This window comes from Lagenorhynchus albirostris, chromosome 17 (genome assembly GCF_949774975.1).
Source record: "Lagenorhynchus albirostris chromosome 17, mLagAlb1.1, whole genome shotgun sequence".
Lineage (NCBI taxonomy): Eukaryota > Metazoa > Chordata > Mammalia > Artiodactyla > Delphinidae > Lagenorhynchus > Lagenorhynchus albirostris.
The window spans coordinates 71,766,681-71,787,426 of record NC_083111.1 but is presented as its reverse complement, the minus strand read 5'-3'; the positions used below and the strand labels follow the sequence as shown (position 1 = coordinate 71,787,426).

Sequence of the window (20,746 nt, the reverse complement as noted above, 5' to 3'; positions counted from 1 at the left end):
CCCCTACCCCGTGTCCATCCCTGGCGGGGACCAATGTCAGCAGTTTAGTCTGTATCCTCTCAGAAAGAATTTAAGCATGGACATATTTTTTTCCTCTTTTTATACAAATCCTTGTACACCATGAATACTGTTTTCACTTTGCTTTTATCACAAAACAGTTTATCTTGGAGATATTTCCAAAGTTAGACATAAAAAGCTTTCTCGTTTTTATGGCAATTGTGTAGAACTTCCATAATTTATTAACTGGTCCCCTACTGATAAGCACTAAACTTAGCATCAGTATAAACATTCCTGTCGAGGAGACCCTTGTACACATGCGACTTTGTGTTTCCTTCATTCTCCAGATATTTATTGAGTACCTGCTCTGTGCTATGCAGTGTTCTAAATTCCGGAAGCATAGCAGTGAACTGACAGACCCCAGTCTCGAAGAGCTTGCGTTCAGATTGGGAACACAGCAAACAAATAAGGAAACAGATACAGATAAAAGGTTAAGGAAACAGATACAGATAAAGGGTTAAGGGCGGTAAGTGTTGAGATGAAAATGCAAGATCTCCACGAACAGAGGAAAGGTAGGTCTGGCTTGATGAGCGGAGATCCCTGCCTCACTTACCACCATCCACGCAAACGCCCAAGACCCACAGGGTAGCAGGATGCAGGGGGCTTGTGACCCAGGAATGAGACTGTTGAGGACTCGGAGCAAGATGTTATTCCCACTGTCTGTCTGGGGCAGAGAATGAGTCCTGTTAATCTTTGTTTTTCCCATCTCATACCCAAAGCCAGTGTTTTTCAACCTTTTCTTTTATTATTACTACCTGCGGACTCCCACCCCAAGGAGCTTTTTAAAAGATAGTCTTTGGGCTTCCCTGGTGGCGCAGTGGTTGAGAGTCCGCCTGCCGATGTAGGGGACACGGGTTCGTGCCCCGGTCCGGGAGGATCCCACATGCCGCAGAGCGGCTGGGCCCATGAGCCATGGCCGCTGAGCCTGCGCGTCCGGAGCCTGTGCTCCACAGCAGGAGGGGCCGCAGCAGTGAGAGGCCTGCTACCACAAAAAAAAAAAAAAAAAGATAGTCTTCCTAATAACTTTCTCCGTGAAATTTTAATACCACAGATATTCTCTATATCAGTTTACATACTGTGACCCTTTGGAAAGCCACAAACCGTAGTCTGTAATCATATTTATTATTATTAATTAAATATTATAGCTATTATGTAATTATATTATCAATAATTAATAATGTAATTATAAACTATGTCTTATATTACTGTTATTAATGAAATATAATGTTTGGTTATTATTGATAATTAAATATTAAAGTTATTGATATTATTTTCACCCCACACCCTAAGACCCAGTGCCCTCGACCTCCCAGAACGTAGGCTGTGCATCACGGCCCTCTCACTGTTGGCCGGCCTGCCAGCCCGGCTGTTTCTCTGCATGGGTGGTGGTGAGATTGCAAAGATGGAATGTCTTGGTAGGAATCTCTTTGTCTGAAATAAAAAAGAAAGAGATGGTTGTTTCTGACCCGAGTCGTCTGGTGGTGTGCGTTGGAAAACTGCCCTCGTGTGTCACATTGGTGGTCAGGGAGGGCAAGACGTGGAGTGACTTGGACCTGCAGGAAGCCTCGGATGAGAACCACGGGACAGGGCCAGGGAGGAGTTCAGGGCTGGAGGGAAGGTCTCCCCGCCCTGCCCCTCTGTTCCCACATTGCATTATTCGAATTTAACATCCCGTAGGACTTTTAAGGTAATAAACACTTCCCAGGTGTCAGGGAGCACACCAGCACATTCCCCATGCATTAACTCGTTGCGTCTTCACAGCAGCCACCCACGACAGGTTCTGGTAGCCTCGCTTTAGAGCGGTGGTTAAGAGGGTCATGCACAGAGCCTGTAAGTGTCAGCGTTGCTTCCTCTCACACCACCGTCTCCCTCTGCCTGACCTCATCATGCGTTAGAGCTGGTTGCGTACTGACTGCGTCTGCCCCTGGGTCGTCAGCCCTCTGTAGGCAGGCCGTGTTGTGTACATCATCGCACCCCCGTCCCAGGCCCTGGCATAGCGGGTGTCACAGAATAGGTACTTCGTAAATGAGCGATGGAAGGGTGGTTGGACGGGTGGGCGGCTGATAAACGAATACGCTCACACATGAGTAAAATTCCTTCTCGAATGAGGGGACCTGCCAGCCTCTCCATCTGTAACCGGTGCTGCGGGTCCCTGCGGTCTCAGTTCCACGCTGCTGGAACTGGTTTCGCCAAGATGCCAGGGCTCCCCCTGAAGACGGACTGTATAGCGCTTCTCAGCCCTTGTTTTCCTGACTCTTTCCACACTGGCCCATCCCTCCCTTGGTTTCCCTGCCACCCTGCTCCCCAGTTGGGTACATTCCTTCCCCCTCTCTCTGTAGACTGCTCTTCGCACCACCCTAAAATCAAGGAGACCCAGGCCTCCGCCCTGGAACGGTGAAAAAACCCCTGCTCCAGCTGTAGATTGCACTTCCTAAATAGCTTTCCTTTTAACAGAACTTGGCACCGAGGATACAGTCGCGAGCAGGAGCGTCGCTGTCTCTGCCCTCGTTTCACCGAGCTTATGTGTGACGGGGTGACCGTGCTCAGTCGGCAGCGGCCGGTTTTGCTGTCCCACGTGCACCTTCTTTTTCTCACCGTCTCCCGTCTTTGTTTGCTTTTCAGCTCCAGGGCCTGAGCCACAACGTGATCTTCACCTTGGATTCCTTGTTGAAAGGAGACCTAAAGGGAGTCAAAGGAGTGAGTGTTGAGAAATTTGATTTTCAGTTTAGCTTGAAAGGGTTGCCTTCTTTCTCTTCTAAGATCCCAGTGGTACTCATGTCTGAAAGGCACTCTGAACGTTTTCAGCATAAAAAATGCTGTTGGAACATGATCATTAGAAAAAAACACACCGCTTCACATGGCGCTATTGCCCGAGAGACAAGATGAGACACTCAGGAAGACCGGGGCGGCGGGGGGGGCGTCTTCGCTGAGTCTGGGCTCCCCCCTGGAGGACCCGTGGACCCACCTCTCAGAACCACTGGGTCCTGCCTCATCGTCGTGACCGGGAACGCACACCGTCCCACTCTCTTAGCTTCTCGGGTGTAATAAGTTGTGTGATGTGCCTGAAAGTGTCCTGTGTGAAGTTTCGAGTGTCCTATAATGGAGAGCATTTCTGCTAAGATGTTACTGGAAGATTATACACCTTTAAGCAAAAGTACTTTCAATCTCGGTTTTATTTTCTCTTTTTTAAGGATCTCAAGAAGCCATTTGACAAAGCTTGGAAAGATTATGAGACAAAGTTGTAAGTGTTTTTTTTTTTTTTTTTGGTTGGTTGCTTGGTTTATTTGCTGTGAGTATTCTAAGAAAAAGAATAACTACAAGAAGGACAGAGCCCTGAACTAATAGCTTTGGGACAAAACACTGTTGAGTCCATCCTCTAAGGGCTGAGAGGCTGGGTGTTCTGACCTGACTAGAAGTGCTGACACCTCCCGTGCTAGTTGTGTCTGGAGCGAGATGTACTTTCAGTGTCGGGTATTTGGGCATCCATGGCTGATACAAACTGTCAAGTTGTAGGTCTGTGACTGTTGCAACTTTTCTTTCGTTATAGTTAGCACATAACTGGAGACCATTTACACATTTCAGGATAGCACGGCAACTGGGCAATACAAATAATACCCAGTGTGTGTGACATCTGTCTGCCCACCAGGGCCTGTGCAAAGTGCTTTACATGCATGACCTCCTCACAGCAACCCTCTCTGTGTGCACCTTGCACTGTCTGTTTATGGCTTAGGAAACTGAAGCTTAGAAAGGCTGAGGGGCCTGCAGAAAGTCCTAAGGCTAATAAATGTCGGGCTGGTGTCCCCTCCAGTCTGTGTAACCCCAGAGCTGGAGCCGTGTGGCATGACGGCAGTCAGAGGCCTGCGTGCTGGGGTTATCGTGCGGGATGACGGGGAGGCCGCACGTGAGGTCTTGTCGTGGGCCTGACTCATCCTTGTGCGGTACTGTTCCTACCACATCTCTTTGTGATTATTGCTCTGAGGCATTTGTAACCAGGCTGTGGAGTAGGGTGGGAGGAGAAATGTATTTATAAACATTTAATAAAAGTCTTAGCTATAAACTTGGATAAGTACAAACATGAGAGAATAAAAGCATTTCCGTAGGCAGCAATAACAGCAGAGTGAAAACACAAGCCAAAGAAAAACAAATTCAGGACTAAGTTATGCCCGCCCGTCATGTTTCTTCTCAAGAGTCTGTAGCTTCCTGCTTTCTTCCCACCCACACCAGTGGAGAGAGAGCTGAGGTTTATTCTCCTTCTGGTAAAATCCCTGCCTTCACACCCATTTAACCTCCAAGGCGGTGTGATGAAAAGAGTTGCTTAGGAATGGCACGAGGGTATTACAGTGAATCCCAGCCAGGTCTGTAGGTTTTCCATTGGGTCAATGGCTTGATTTTCCACTGTGTTTGTATGTAGACAAGGATATTGGCTTTCTTTGGGGTTTGATATCCTACCCCACAATTTAAAAGAAGACTTGAAGGCTAAATCAGTCTTTGCTTGCACAACTAGAAATTATAGGCTCTTTCTGAAATTAGAAGTCTGCTTTCAAATTAAATGGATTTTCAGAAAAAGGGCTGTGACCCCTGGTGTTAATACCAAAGTATCAAATGTCATAGCCAAGCATTAGACTCGGGTACCATAGGTTTAATGTGGTCCCTCCCTCTTATTTCCCTGGTTGCTTCCCAGCTGAAGAACATTTTCATAGCATTCCAAATTATAGATTAGGATTTCTTCTAAATCCTTATTTTGTGCAATCCAGTGCCAGGTGGTTGAATGATTAAAACGTTACTGCAGTATGAAAACAGCCTAAGTTTAGAGAAATATTGGAAATTGCTTTTGCCTAATTTACATGCATGTCTACAAAGACCCATTATCTACTTTGTCTTGAATTAACTCTTAAATCTCAATCTATTGATAATCAAGATATGCCTCAGGCCCCCAACCTTCTGATTCTTTTTCATCGTAAGGTGCCTTACTCTAGAAAAAGTAAACTGTCAAAATTACTTGATGCCAACCAAAATGTAAGAGAATTTATATGAATCCATTCATGTGGGAGATCAGAGTTAAAATGTAGGAAGTCTCCTTGGTGAAGATCCATGCAATGTGTTGATTCTCTTTGAACTTAGATTTTCACTTTTGATCGATGCTCTCCATTTAAGAGTTCCTGCCTCCTAAGTCCGGTAATTAAGAAATAATCAGGTTGGTCCCATTAAAGGGAGGACACGACTGCGGTGTTTTTGTTTTTAATGATGGCACCCGCTTTCATTACAGTACAAAAATTGAGAAGGAGAAAAGGGAGCATGCCAAACAGCACGGGATGATCCGCACGGAGATCACCGGAGCTGAGATCGCGGAAGAAATGGAGAAGGAGAGGCGCCTCTTTCAGCTCCAAATGTGCGAAGTAAGAGCAGACTTTTCAGCCCTTTGCCTAGAATTTGATTAACTGTCATCCTTCCTGCTAGTCAGCAGTCTTTATGCTTAAATGCAGGCTGTGTTTGATGATTAGAGGAGGGGACTGTTTCTCAAGGACTCTAATCTCCACTTTTCTCCAAGCCTTTTGGGATCCGCCGTTTCACTGTTGTCTCATATTTTGAGCCTGGGTCCTATGGGGCTCTTTAAGCCAAAACAGGATTCTTTGGTGAGAACTTTACTATTGCTTGTGAGTGAGTGTGGAAAAACAATTTTGGTGAGGGGTAACACTGGTGGATATTAAGTTTTACTGGTACAGATGTACAGCATGTTGCTTCTTTTTTTAACCACGTGTCCAAGTTTGAATGAAAACTTGAAGTAGTGATTAAAGTCTGAGCTCATGAAAACAATAAATGCAACAAAAAGCATGTTGCCTTAGACTTAGAGCAGTGGTTCTCAAATGGGGTTCCCATTGGCATTCCCTGACCTAGAGACCAACCCATTCTGATGCTGAGTAATGGAATTCCTTTTGCAGTTTTCAGAAGATATTAAAGGGGCTGGAATTTTCTCAGTTTCAAGTTTTTCTTCCCTAATTGTTTTTTCTTTATCCGCCCCCCCCCCCCATTATTACCCTTTGGCTCCTTGAACTTGTCTGTTTGTGAACACTTCCACGCAGTAAAACAAGTTAACAAGAAACAAACAGTATCAGGGCTTCCCTGGTGGCGCAGTGGTTGAGAGGCCGCCTGCCGATGCAGGGGACACGGGTTTGTGCCCCGGTCCGGGAAGATCCCACATGCTGCAGAGCGGCTGGGCCCGTGAGCCATGGCCGCTGAGCCTCCGTGTCCGGAGCCTTTGCTCTGCGACGGGAGAGGCCACAACGGTGAGAGGCCCGCGAACCGAAAAAAAAAAGAAACAAACAATATCAACAGAAAATCTTGGCCAGTTGTGAAAATCAGAGCCAGTAGTGTTTAGTGCATAAACTAATAATGCTTTTGTTTTTTTCTTTCACTTTTCAGTAGCAAAAGTACTTTCCAATTCACCTATGTGGTCTGGAAGTTTTAGTATCTTACAAGCGTATCCCTTAAAGAGAATGCCATCTGTCTTTCAATCCATCTCTCAGGTTTTGACCACGTGAACTATGAGTTTGAGATCCACTGCACACTGGGGGGAGATAATCAATTATTCCAGAATGTTTTGCTGTGCTTGATTTCTGCTTGTCTAGTAAACTAATCTCAAGCATCTATAAAATGCTAACACGCTGATCAGTTTGCTTGGTACACTTGTGACTGTGTCAAATTAGCATTCCCTAAATTAAGCTTACACTGTCTGGCGGCAGCTGAGCCCCAGTAACTCACACTGATTAACGACTGGTAATGTGATCAACGCACAACTCTGTTTTATTTCCGCAGTATCTCATTAAAGTTAACGAAATCAAGACCAAAAAGGGTGTGGATCTGCTGCAGAATCTGATAAAGTATTATCACGCACAGTGCAAGTAAGTGGACTATTGCAGTCATGATTATTAGCCCAAGTAAGGTCCCCTTCACTTCGTTGGTTTTCTTAATTCTTTCCTTTCTGGTCTTCATTTGGTCCCTGTATATAGCTGTATAATGACCTTCCACGGCCAAACGATAAGAAATGGTTTTGTCTTCCATCTTCAGCATTTTCTATAAATCATTAACTCAAATTAGTGTAACTGTTCAGCTCCTCTAAATACTGTCTTACAAATGCTAACTTTGGCCTTGACGGTGTGTGGAGCTGTTGTCACAGATGCTTTTGTCACTAAAGAGGCCTTTCTAGGAACTCCCTCCCCCGCTTACTTGGCATTTTACCTATTATTGGGTCATTTGTACCACATATTCCTACTTGGGATTGTTTTTGTTTTGTTTTTTTCGTCATCCAAGTTAAGTGAAATTAAATACTTTGGACATTAGCAATACTTGGTATTTATACTTGGATTCCTGTGTAGTTGCTGGTATATTTTGAGAGACATCCATTGTTCTACGCCGGCACCATTTTTGCTTATGTGGCAGGGCTACCTTTTTATTACGTTTGACATTCTGTGTCACCACATTTGCTTAGTTTACTTCTTGCTCACTTACTGGGTTAGCTTTCGTTGGTTTTATTGTAGAATTTTTGTCTGAAAATGTGCCGGTTACCATTCAAGTCTGTATTGAGTCAGTGGAAGTTACAGAGAATAGAGTGCAAGGACTTTCCAAAGTGGTCCAGACAGCTCTCACAGTTATTTATAAGTAGAATACTGTAAAGGTCATTAGCACTAGGTAAAATGCTTACTCTCCAAAAAGTTAACATTTATCATTTCCTTTGGTCATCTCTCTTAATTCTTTTTGGTAATGTTGTATCTAGGAGGATCTTCATGGTGAATGGCAACATTCAACGGCGCTAGCATTAATGTGATGGGAAAAGCACCAGGCTTGAGTCAGGCAGAGAGACGAGTTCAAATCCTGGCTCTGCGGCCGGGTAACCACGTGACCTTTGTCAGGTGCATCTCTAAACCTCAGTATCCTCATCTGTCAGGTGGGGTTAAGGTTCATAGTAGACCCACCTTGGGTTTTGCGAAGATGTGAGAATTAAGTGAGATAATGCCTAGGGACTGCGTCACCCAGTGCCTGCTGCACTGTGCCTGTTTGCTGCTGGGATGGTTCTAAGTGGCACTAAAAATCATTCATTCACATATTTTATTATACAGGATTGTTTCTCTTCAGGAAGATCAAACTTTTAATGATCAACTTGTTATTTACATAACTTTGATTTTACTTTTTTCCTCTTTTCAAAGTAAATTCCACCTTGCATAAAACTTTCAGATATGTATAAAAGTAATTATAGTGAAGTAGAAATATTTTCACATTTATAATTTTGCCTATGGAAGCCTCATACTGACGACCTGGACTAACCTTTGCCTTCATAGTATAGCAGGTGCTTGTGACACTTTGAAATGTGTGGTGGTGGTCCCTGATTTTAGTTTAGGATGGAATTTTTCATCTTTCATCAGTTTCAGTTTTCCTAGAATATTTTGAAACTTTTATAGAAATAAGTGAATCTCTTTGTCTTCTCAATTACTACAACACTAGAGCAGCAAGTCTGATTTCACCTGATTTTAGAAATCTCTTTTGATTTCAAAATCTCTGAGGAGGATTTAACCTACACAAACATGAGTTTTCCAAAAAAGATGTTTTGTAAACTAGAGATATATTAACCTTTGTTGGTAAAGATGAAAAGAAGAGCATCCTCCCTTGATTCTTGGCTTTTTCCCTTTCCACAAATATTTATTACTCTCTTAACAGAGGCCAGGTACTTTTCTAGGTTCTGGGGTTCAGAGGTGAAACAAGGCTTCTGCCTATGGGAGTTAACTGTCTGGTATAGGAAGTAAGTCAGGTCCATCAATAATCATAATGGGGCTGGAAAGTGACTGATAACACAGGGCATCAAGAGAAGGAGAGACTTCTGGCGACGGAGACTACAGAGGGCTCCTTAAAGGAGGTTGTGGCACTTGGAATTGGACTTGGAGGATGGCTGGCATTTGGGCACTGGAATCTGGTAGAAGCATCTACCCTAGGGCAGAGAAAGATCAGCAGAAGGAAACCCTACACGCTGAGAACTTCCTTGCAGGGAGAGAGATTCAAAGACAGCCAGTAGTAGAACTGGGTTATAATGTAATTCAACCCCAGCTGCCCCGGGTTGAGCCGCAAGGATGCCATCACAGCGAGAAACCAGTGTACCTTTCTTCTGGGGACTACTCTTATTCTTTCCTACTTCAGTCAGTCTCTCCAAACTCTTTATAGATGTGTAGTGGACCTGTAAAGCATCCTCTACTTAGATTTAAAAAGAGAAATTTCATATTCTGAGAACTTATTCCACTTCCCAAAATGATTTTCAATACATAGTAGTCAGGTGGAGCTCAAGAATGAATTTGCTCCAGTAATCTCTCGTGTACTCATAGTACCTCAGCGGGGATACAGCTGCTACAGCGGAAAAATAGAGGGCGCAGGAAAGAAGAGCTTCTGTCACCCGTTTCAGCTCACCCCACCAGTTACTCCTCACTTTCAGACATGAACCTTGTCAGTAACATGCTGCTTTCAAAACAAACACATTATTCTACTGCTCACCCACTCCTTTTACCACTTGGTGAGTATCATTATGGTCTGCAGACTCGAGAGCACTTACAAACATTACTTTACCATCCTTCATCTTGCAGATAATAACAGCTAGCATTTATAAGAGCAACCAGGAAATTGTAGCTCAGAAAAGATCAGTAACCTGCCCAAGGTCACAGTCATTCACTTAAAAGATGCTCAATAAATATGTGTCAAAACAGACAAAATAGAAGAAACCAAGGGAAAAAAGAAAATGGACTTCGAAGGTAAAAGCTTCTGTGAGTGAAAGGACACTGGTAAGCAAGTGAGAGGACAACCACAGAAGGGGAGAAGATATTTGCAAATCATTTATCTGATAAGGGTGTAGTATCCAGAATATATAAAGAACCCTTACAGCTCAACAACAAAGAGATAAACACCTCAATTTAAAAACGGGCAAAGAATTCAAATAGCCATTTCTCCCAAAAAGATATACAAATGGCCAGAAAGCTCATGATTAAATGCTCCGCATCATTAGTCGTTAGGGAAGTGCAAATCAAAACCAAAGTGTAATGCCACATCACACCCACTAGGAAGACCGTAATTAAAAACAGCAGTGGCGGAGTGGCGAGGCCAGTGGCACGATGGAGTGAGTCAGGGAGTGCTTACTCCTGAGATGGGCTACAGGGCAGCACGTTCCAGAGGTGGACGTCCACGTCAGATGTAGGAGGACAGCCTCACTGAGCCACCAGGAGAGTCAGCTGTACCCGAGGGGATCTCAGGAGCGGCAGCCAGTACGTGCTGTGTTTCCAGGCAGAACTGAGACAGGCACTCTTAGCTGAGACACCAGGAGGGGGTTGCAGGGTTACTGGAACACCCAGGTAGCTGTTCCAAGAGAAGAAAAGAAAAAACAGCCAACAATATAATGAAGCTGTTATCATGAAAAAACAAAACAGTAACATAACAGAAAATAAGTCTTGATGGAAAAGTGGAGAAATTGGAACCCTCAGTACGTTGCTATAGAAATGTAAATGGGGGGCAACTACTTTGGAAAACAGTCTGTCAGTTCCTCAAAAAGTTTAAATGTAGAGTTATGTGTCCTAGCAGTTCCACTCCTAGGTGTATACCCAAGATAATTGAAAACAAGTGTTTAATAAAAATGTGTTCGTGAATGCTTATAGCAGCATTATCTCCAATAGCCAGAATGTGGAAACACCCAAATATCCATCAGCTGATGAATGGAGAAACAAAATATTGTGTAGCCATAAAAGGGAATGAAGCGGAAACCATTAACAAGACGAAAAGACAACCCTCAGAATGGGAGAAAGTATTTGCAAACGAAGCAAGTGACAAAGGTTTAATCTCCATAATATACAAGCAGCTCATGCAGCTCAATATCAAAAAAACAACCCAATCCAAAAATGGGCAGAAGACCTAAATAGACTTTTCTACGAAGTAGACGTACAGATGGCCAACAAACACATGAAAAGATGCTCAACATCACTAATCATTAGAGAAATGCAGATCAAACCCACAATGAAGTATCACCTCACACGGGTCAGAATGGCCATCATCAAAAAATCTGCAAACAGTAAATGCTGGAGAGGGTGTGGAGAAAAGGGAACCCTCCTGCGTTGTTGGGGGGGATGTAAATTGATATAGCCACTATGGTGAATAGTGCGGAGGTTCCTTAAAAAACTAAAAATAGAACTACCATATGACCCAGTAATCCCACTACTGGGCATATACCCTGAGAAAACCATAATTCAAAATGATACATGCACCCAAATGTTCATTGCAGCACTATTTACAATAGCCAGGTCATGGAAGCAACCTAAATTTCCATCAACAGATGAATGGAAAAAGAAGACGTGGCACATATATATAGTGGAATATTACTCAGCCATAAAAAGGAACGAAACTGAGTTATTTGTAATGAGGTGGATGGACCTAGAGTCTGTCATAGAGAATGAAGTAAGTCAGAAAGAGAAAAATAAATAACGGTGTGCTAATGCACATACATGAAATCTAAAAAAAAGGTACTGATGAACCTAGTGGCGGCACAGGAGTAAAGACACAGACATAGAGAATGGACTTGAGGACACAGCGGGGGGAGGGGAAGCTAGGACGAAGTGAGAGAGTGGCATGGACACATACACACTACCAAATGTAAAATGGATGGCTAGTGGGAAGCGGCTGCATAGCACAGGGAGATCAGCTCGGTGCTTTGTGACAACCTAGAGGGAAGGGTTAGGGAGGGTAGGAGGGAGGCTCAAGAGGGAGGGGATATGGGGATATATGTATACATATAGCTGATTCACTTTGTTGTACAGCAGAAACTAACACAACGTTGAAAAGCAATTATACACCAATAAAGATATTTTTTTAAAAAAAGGGAATGAAGCATTGATACACGCTACAACGTGGATTAGTATTTAAAACATTATTCTAAACAACAGGGATTTATCATATAACACAGGGAACTATGTTCAATGTCTTGTAATAACCCCTAATGGAAAAGAATCTGAAAAAAGATTTTATATGTATATGTATAACTGAATCACTTTGCTGTACGTGTGAAAGTAACACAATATTGTAAATCAACTATACTTCAGTTTTTTTTAAAGTTTTTCTAAGTGAAAGGAGCTGGAGCAAAAGATTGATTACATATGGTATGATTTCGTTGAAGTGAATGTCCAGAAGAGGCAAGTCCTTTGAGACCGAAAGCGGATTGTCGTTTGCTGGCGGGTAGAAGAAGAGCGAAATTAGGAGTCACTGCTAACGGGCACAGTATATCTTTTTGGTCTGGGGGAAATGTCCTGGAATTAGATAGTGGTTGCACAACACAGCGCATATACTAAAAACTATTGAACTGTACACTTCAAAATGGTGAATTTTATGTTACATGAATTTTGTCTTTTTTTTTTTAATAAAAAATACAACAGAACAAAACAGAGATTCTTAGATTCTTAATTAGTACTTACACTACCCTTGTGCATTCAAATTTCTTAAATACCACAGGACATACACAGAATGGATCTGGGAGAAAATGTCCCTGTTACCTAGACAGCTGGAAGTCAGCGCCTGACTTAGTCTAAGCCTGAAGCTTGGAAATCAGTTTTTCATAAGGGATTGATGGTGGAATTGTTAAGAGGTTACTTTTTTAAAATTTTGCTTTATAGTTCAATTTGTTTTATAAAACCATACTCTCTGCTGTTCCAGGGCATCCTAACTTCTTTTTTTTAATTAATTAATTGATTTTATTTATTTATTTTTGGCCGCGTTGGGTCTTTGTTGCTGTGCGCGGGCTTTCTCTAGTTGCAGCGAGCAGGGGCTACTCTTCATTGTGGTGCGCGGGCTTCTCATTGCGGTGGCTTCTCTTGTTGCAGAGCACTGGCTCTAGGCGCGTGGGCTTCAGTAGTTGCGGCTCATGGGCTCAGTAGTTGTGGCTCACGGGCTCTAGAGTGCAGGCTCAGTAGTTGGGGCCCATGCGGGCTTAGTTGCTCTGCAGCATGTGGGATCTTCCCGGACCTGGGCTCGAACTCGTGTCCCCTGCATCGGCAGGCGGATTCTTAACCACTGCGCCACCAAGGAAGCCCCCTAACTTCTTTTGAAAATAATGTAATGCTCTCTGAATCTTTCAGCTTTTGGCCAAGTAATACCTCTTCCTAAGCCAAGCAGAACATGTGATAAAGGGGTATCAGGGAGACTTGCTGGTCTCTCTTTCTTTTAAATTAAAAGCAGGACGAATATAGTGTTTTCCTTCCCCGTCATTGCTTAGAGTGACTTAAGAAGGAAGTGAAGTACGTAGCAACTCTCTCAGGATGGAGAAGGTTCTTGTTTGTTCTCAGGAGGATGTGTCCTGCCTGATGGTGGGTGAGTGTCAGACACTCCTGAGCTTGCTTTCTGCAGCTGGCAGGTGTGTTCCAGCTCGTCAGTGTAAATGTGAGGGTCACTCCGCCCATCCGTTGGCAGCTTGTCTTTCTCTGGCACCCAGTGTCATTAAAATATGGTCATATTTCTTTCAAGCTGCTTCTTTAAAAAATGAACCAGTCCTGCTGTGTCCCTAAGGTGAGAGAAACGATGAAGCCCATTTCGCTGGCCAGTGGCCGGCATGTATTGAGCTGCTTCTCTATGCCTGGCATTTTAAAAACATTTTCCAGTGCTCACAAGAACTCTCCAAGGTCCATGCGATTCTCTCCATTTCCTGTATAAGGACACTGTGGCGCAGGGCTCCAGAGATTATGCAGTTATTCAGTGGGAGAGCCAGGATTTGGACCCAGATCAGTCTTGTTTTTTAATTACCTTTGCTCTAGAGATCAGAAGACTTATACTCAAATCCCAGCTCTGCACTCAGTGACTAGATGACCCTAGACAACCCACTTGACCTCTCTGGGCCTGTTTTCCTTATCTGTCTTACAGGTTAATAATAATAATTACCTTCTTTTGTTAGACTGTAATGAGACCTTTAAAAACGGGTATTCCGTGAATTATGTAGGCATCATGGTGAGTGACCGGCACAGAGTAAATACTCAGTAAATACCTTCCAGCTGCCATTATTATTACTGCATCATCGCCTGTTTTCCAAATTATTTCGTAATTTACGGAGAGATTGGCCAAGGGACAAGTGGGATGTCATGAGGTAATTTCCCCTTTTTGTCGGCAAAGCGTCCACGTTCAGGTTGAGTCATATGTCATCAGAACTGACACCTGTGCTTCCCTTTTCAGTGAACAGAACACTTTATCTGTAATAGCTCATCTGATGCCCCTGGAAGCTAGAAAATGTCCACATTTGGAGATGAGCATGCCCGTAGTCAGACAAGGTCAATGACCTGCCTGAGGTTATACATACGGTCAGGTTTAGAGCCAAAATACGGTATGTTTTATGACTCCTAAGCCCACGCACTTCCACTGAACCAGAACCAGCTCAGAGAGAGGGAGGAAGGGAACAGAGGAGCGGGTGCCCCCAGTGGGAGGTTGTGGCTTTGAGTCCTGGCTGGCCAGTAGGTGGGAGAATCAAGCATGGGTGGGGGCCAGGGGCTCCCCAGAGGGACGGTACGGTTGGCAGCCTGTTGGCCTTTGTGGCATCGCTAAGGACTGGCAGGTGTGTTGTTGCCCTGCAATCCCCCAGCCCCGCTCCTGCTTCCCACGCAACGCTAGACGTTGGCCCTAAAATAACCATCTGAGAGGGGCTCTACTCAGCCTGTTCTCCCAGGCTAAGTGTCGATTTTTAAATTTTGTCCTGCCTGAGTAACATATGATCTTTTCTTAGAAAATATTTAGAAAATGGAGTTAATGAAAAAGAGGGGGGGAGAAAAAAACATAATCTCAGAAGATTACTGGATTTACATATATGATTTGTTTACAGAAATGGATCATACCATAGATTAAAATAATTCTTCATTGCACTGAGTTTTCTTGTAATGTTTGGAAGAATTTAACTATAGGCAAATCGACTTTTTGCGTCTTTCTTCAGCCTTTTAATTGTTAGGAATTTGCCCCCCCCTTCCAGTTTGCTTTCACTGCTGGTAGAGAACTTCCCATTTTTATCAACACCATCTCAAAGTAAAACAGTGCACTCTTTCTCCATCAAATGTATGTTTTAAATTATATATTTATTTATTTATTATTTATTTTTGGCTGTGTTGGGTCTTCATTTCTGTACGAGGGCTTTCTCTAGTTGCGGCGAGCGGGGGCCACTCTTCATCGCAGTGCGCAGGCCTTTCACTGTCGCGGCCTCTCTCGTTGCGGAGCACAGACGCGCAGGCTCAGTAGTCGTGGCTCACGGGCCCAGTTGCTCCGCGGCATGTGGGATCTTCCCGGACCAGGGCTCGAACCCATGTCCCCTGCGTTGGCAGGCGGATTCTCAACCACTGTGCCACCAGAGAAGCCCTCAAATGTATGTTTTATAACATGCCTTGCATGCTGTTCAGATCTGTTTGCTTATTCTTGATGTCGAGCAGCACTGTCCAGTAGAACTTTCTGAAATGACGGAAGTGTTGATATTCTTTGTTGTCTCACATGGTACCCACCAGCCACGCTTGGCTGCTGAGCACTTGACATGTGGCTGTGAGACTTCAGGAACCGGATTTTAAATTTACTTAATTTTAACTAAATTGGCTGCATGTGGCTCGTGGAAAACACTGTATTGGAAAACACAGATCTAGAGCATTCTCATTTAAACTCACTTTTTTTTTTTAACGTGATGATTAAATTCCCTTCGTGTTGAAAGTGAAAATGAAACACCTTTACAAAAATATCTTCGAAGACTCTGTATCCCTCTGAGAAAGAAGTAACATGGTAAACCTCTGCGGCTCCAGGGAAGAAAAGCAACATTTACTGAGCACATCCTAACTGCCCAGCACCTTGCTGAGTCATTTTGTGTGTCTTATCTGTATTATTCATCCCATTTAATACCAGTAACACAGGCAGAAGTTTAGTGACTTGCCAGCGTCCCATAGCGGGTAAGTCCCAGAGCCGCAGCCTAGGCCATCATCATCTCATCCCAATGCCCTTGTTGTTCCTGTTGTAAGAAGTCCTGACAGCATCTGTCAAGTGTTCTACTTTCAAGCCCTTTCTCCAGAAATGAAGTACAGTATCAGAGATTAAAATCAGTTTTGCTGTGGTTAACTTTTTAGCCGTACTTCTGTGTCCTTGGCAGACACTCCTTCCTGGATGTAGAAGAGGCTGGTTCAGGTTAATGCTTTCGGATGGTCTGCTTTGTGCAGAACACTGTCAGCTGCTCTAGGGTTGCCACTTAGGCCTGGGCACAAGCAAGTGCTCAAAGATGCCATCCCCTTGACTAGAAAGGCTGGGGAAAGCCGCCTGGGGAAGTAGCAGCTGAGCTGAGCCAGGATAGAATGAGAGAGTTCGGTAGGCACGTAATAGTGGGGAAGGGCATTTCAGGCAACGGGAACAGCATATGCGAAGGCTGGGGGAGCAACTGGAAATAATGGAGCATGGCAGGAGGCCAGAGTTTTTAAGGGGAAAATGGTAGGAGATAAAAACCAGAAAGATATTCGGGGGCCAGAACATAGAAGTTACTCAATTTTGTACCAAGAAGTTCAACTTTCATCCCTAAAGGCAGTGATGAAAACCTGAATGTTAGTAGATGAGAATTTACATGTAGCTTGATTACATGAAACCCTTATTTCAGTAAGGGTTCTCTGCTAAAGATATGAACCTTAAAAAACTTTGGAACTTGTAGAATTTCACTAATCACTTTGAAGGCCAGTTCTGACAAGGATGTATTGTTACCGTTGAGTGTACATATTAAGCTAGAAAGATATACATGGATCCCAAAATGTGCCCCTAAAATTCTTAGTCGTGCTTCATTCTTACCTTCTAAGTGAGCATCTGCTGTTCTGTGCTGGGCCCATTATGGTGTGGGGATGAGAGACCGTCCTCGTCCTCAAGGACCTCTTCCTTTCCTGGGGAGAAAGCAGCGCAGGTAACGTGCATTAAGAAATAATCTGCCGTGGAGGTTAAAGAAGCTTCCAGCAGGGTGGAGGACATTCTGAACACAGCCACAAATGGGGCTCCTGAGTGGAAGCGCTCAGACAAGAAATCGCGTCACTTGGTAGTGAGAGCGGGGGTGTCGGCACCTGGCCCTGATCCCACTTCTGACACTTACTAGTTGCGTCAGCAGCTTGGGCAAGTTCCGCCCTCGCTCTGGGCCTCAGCTCCTCCTTTGGGATGGAGGAGAGACTTGAGGTACTTACCCGCTCGTTGGGGTTGCTGTGAGGGTGTAGATGAAATGAGGCATCAGGTGATGGTCGCTCAGCAGATGTCAGTGCTTGTTGCCAGTTCAGGGTGAGATGACACCCCCTTCTTAACGTGTGTGGTAGGAGAGCACTTTCCGAATCCGCAGTCCGTATCACTGATTCAGCATCCTGTGTTTCAAGTGTGTAGGGACCCAGGGATCTTTTGGAAAGTGGAAGAACCCTTGCTGACTGTCCTCCGGCCTTTATTTCTCTCGTTAGTATCCAGTCAGACTTCATGATATTCCACTGGCAAACGTGTCTCTCTGTCTCTTTCAAATTCAAATATGGCACAACCAGGAAGAATTGTTCTGTGTATGACTCAGTGGGTTGGAGATGTAGCTGTTATCTGCAGTGTCCATGTGACACCTGCTAGCATATGTCAAATTGTGCCTGTAGTTTGTTTATTGGTACATCTTTATAAAATACTGAAATTAGTTTTATAAGTGTTTCGTATAGATATATGGGTAGAGAGTAAATACGTATCTGAAAATTTTCAGATTTTTCAGGTAATTATGGTTCATTTCTCTTTTCATACTGCTGATAAATCTCTGATGTTTTCCATTGTAGTTTCTTTCAAGATGGCTTGAAGACAGCTGATAAATTGAAACAGTACATTGAAAAACTGGCTGCTGATTTATATAATGTAAGTTCTTTACAAAATACCTGCACTTTAACTTGCTTTTATAGATAAATATCAGTAAATCTGAAATCTGTATTAGAAGAGCATTAAAGAAAAAAGAAGACAAGGTGAAGTGATGTGTCAGCATAAATCTAGGGCCAGTAAATGTTGTTTTGTGGTTTGTTTTGTTTTGTTTTTCTGGTTTAACTCAGAGACATCATCACTTGTCAAATATTCCAGAGTAGTTTCTGGGACATAGGTGGAGCAGGGCAGGGAGTAGATGGATAGCCATTGATTCTGAATGGCTCTCCGTGCTGGGTTCAGTAGCAGCACATTATGAGTGCCCTTTGGTCAGGAAATTTTTATCCTGGAAGGAAAAAAATTAAGTGACTGTCTCTGAGTAAGCAGGTTTATGAATTTTTTTTTTTTTGCTTGCTTGTTGGTTTTATATTTCCTCTCCTTTTTTCCCCTACTATCTAGGTTTTGCTTTTAGAATAGGAAAATCAAGAGGAAAACTTTTTTGAGAAAAAAACTAATTGCATCTGAGAAATCTCAAGTTTGTTCTTCATGAACCGCTTGGCAGTGAATAATATTAAAAGTATATATTTTAGGAGTGTAACTATTGATACATGTGTTCAAATAAGGTTTTAGAGTTACACATGATACCTTATATTCTAATAGAACTTTTCTGATTTTTCTTTGAAAAGTTAACATGGTTCAGGTTGCAGTTAAGTTCCAAGTGATTAATAAGAAAAGCAGCACCAATCGCTTCCCTTCATGTAAGCTTTCATGTATGCATTAGCTCTTGGGATTCTGGTCATTCTCAGGATTGTCTACTGGCCCATTCAGTCACGTCGTGGTATTGATATTTCCACTGCCACCCTTTGAAATACCAGAAGCAAATAACTCAATGTTATTTCTTAACCTTTGTTTAAAATAGTCCTTCAGAGCTCATTGTCTAGCCTAGGTGTATTATTTAATAAGGAAGCATGTTGCATTATTTACTAATTTCAAAACTCACTGGTACTTTAAGAAGATGAGAAAATTGTGCCTCTCATATCAAAAATGAGACCGTGTGAAGTACTTTAATAAGGAAATCGACTATATAATTGAATTGTTTGATGAGTAGTATACATTTGGATGAATTAAACTCTGCTCATAAATGTATGAGAGATAAGTGATAGAAGAACTGTTTTTCTCTCATAGATAAAACAGACCCAGGATGAAGAAAAGAAACAGCTGACTGCACTCCGAGACTTAATAAAATCCTCCCTTCAACTTGATCAGAAAGAAGTAGGTGATCTGTGTGTTTCCAGCAGGGCTAACCGTGTAAGCAGGGCCGCTTGTGATAGCCTTTGTGTTTCCTGATCTGCAGAACAAGCATAGTGAGAACTTCCTGCCGGGGGCGGGGGCGGGGGAGGGAAGGGAGGCGCAGATGAGACATAAGACACAGTGCGTACCTATCGTATGAAACACAGTAGGAACGGTCTTTGGGCTCCTGTTCCCTCCTTATAAAAAAAGATAACCCTCACCCCCAGCTCCATGACCAGGTTTTCCATCCTGCCTTTAAGGTGTGTGCTTCAGAAGAACACCCTCCCAGGTGTTGATGTACATACCTCAGTTCCTCTTAGATCATCCCTGTTTTTCCAGACAGCCAAAAGGGGCTGTCTCATTTTGCCAGAGAAATAGAGAAATATTTTGATACAGATTCCTATAGAGGTTTTGCCCCACAGTTAGGAATATTAAGGTTGAGATAGTCTTTGGATGCTGAAATGGAGTTATACGGTGCATGGTAGGTGTTAGATTAATGCAATACAAATGCTTAATTATTAATCTCACCTGTTCATTTGTTTGGTCAAACATCTAATGAATACTTACTGTGTGCTGGCAACTCTTCTAGGCATTAAGCTTGAGTCCCTTCTGTCAAGGATCTCATTGTCTAGTAGGTAATAGAGAGAGTCAGCCATGTGAACAAGTGGCCGGACCTAAAGCGGTATTGATGCTGTAAGACAGAGATTGGGAGGAGGTGTGCTGAGAAAGAGAGGAAACAAAGAGTCCCAGGAGTGAGAAGCTGCCCGGCACATTCAGCAGGGCACAGCAGCTTGGGGCAGGGTGGGTGGAGGAGTGAGAGATGCCGCTTCTGAGGTGAAAACCCAGACCGGATTGTGGAGAACCTTGGATACACACTAAAGGGAATGGACTTCATATGAAGGGTACATTAAATAGTGAGCACCATTTGTTGCATGGGAGAAGGTAAACATTTGCCTGTTTATGTTACGAATTTATTATGGATTCAATTTAAGTGCAGTATTTAAATGCAATATTTAATCATAATCACACAAAATACAGCATTTTTCATATGTCAGTTCCTCATCATATTATCTCACAGTTGCAAACTATCTGTAAATCCCTAAAATTTCCAAAAGGGGTTCATGAGTCCAAGACAAAAACAAAGCAAACCCCCTCAAACATGGGAAGCCCTGCTCCAGCAACACTAATGTTAAAGCAATCTTGAGGGTTCTCTAGACTGAGCGATTATAGCCCTCTACCCTCCTGCCCCCCAGAACCAGTTTTATGTACACGTTGGGTCTTCGTACAGCGAGAGGGGTCTGTAGCCCTGTGACACTGAGTGCCTGCTGACCTGTGGGCAGGGAGGTGTATAGTAGGCATCAGCGGGCAGGGAGGTATGTGGGCTGTGTACCCACATACAGCAGAAACTAACACACCATTGTAAAGCAATTATACTCCAGTAAAGATGTAAAAAACAATTATATAAGCACAATTAAATATATTAAAAGTAGTAAATTTT

The 20,746-nt window shown here is 43.3% G+C and overlaps 1 protein-coding gene and 1 pseudogene across 6 annotated transcripts in view; both read left to right on the top strand.

Annotated features, from left to right (window-relative positions):
- The window catches only part of ASAP1 (ArfGAP with SH3 domain, ankyrin repeat and PH domain 1), a 348,560-nt gene that overhangs the window by 250,678 nt on the left and 77,136 nt on the right, over positions 1–20,746 (top strand). For all 6 annotated transcript variants that reach the window (XM_060128595.1, XM_060128596.1, XM_060128594.1 and 3 more), the window contains 6 exons: positions 2,680–2,754; positions 3,249–3,298; positions 5,324–5,453; positions 6,871–6,956; positions 17,886–17,961; positions 19,144–19,230. In XM_060128595.1, coding sequence (XP_059984578.1) covers positions 2,680–2,754; positions 3,249–3,298; positions 5,324–5,453; positions 6,871–6,956; positions 17,886–17,961; positions 19,144–19,230 — 504 coding nt within the window. The remainder of the gene's footprint in view (positions 1–2,679; positions 2,755–3,248; positions 3,299–5,323; positions 5,454–6,870; positions 6,957–17,885; positions 17,962–19,143; positions 19,231–20,746) is intronic.
- Positions 10,200–10,440, top strand: LOC132508409 (SNRPN upstream reading frame protein-like; annotated as a pseudogene).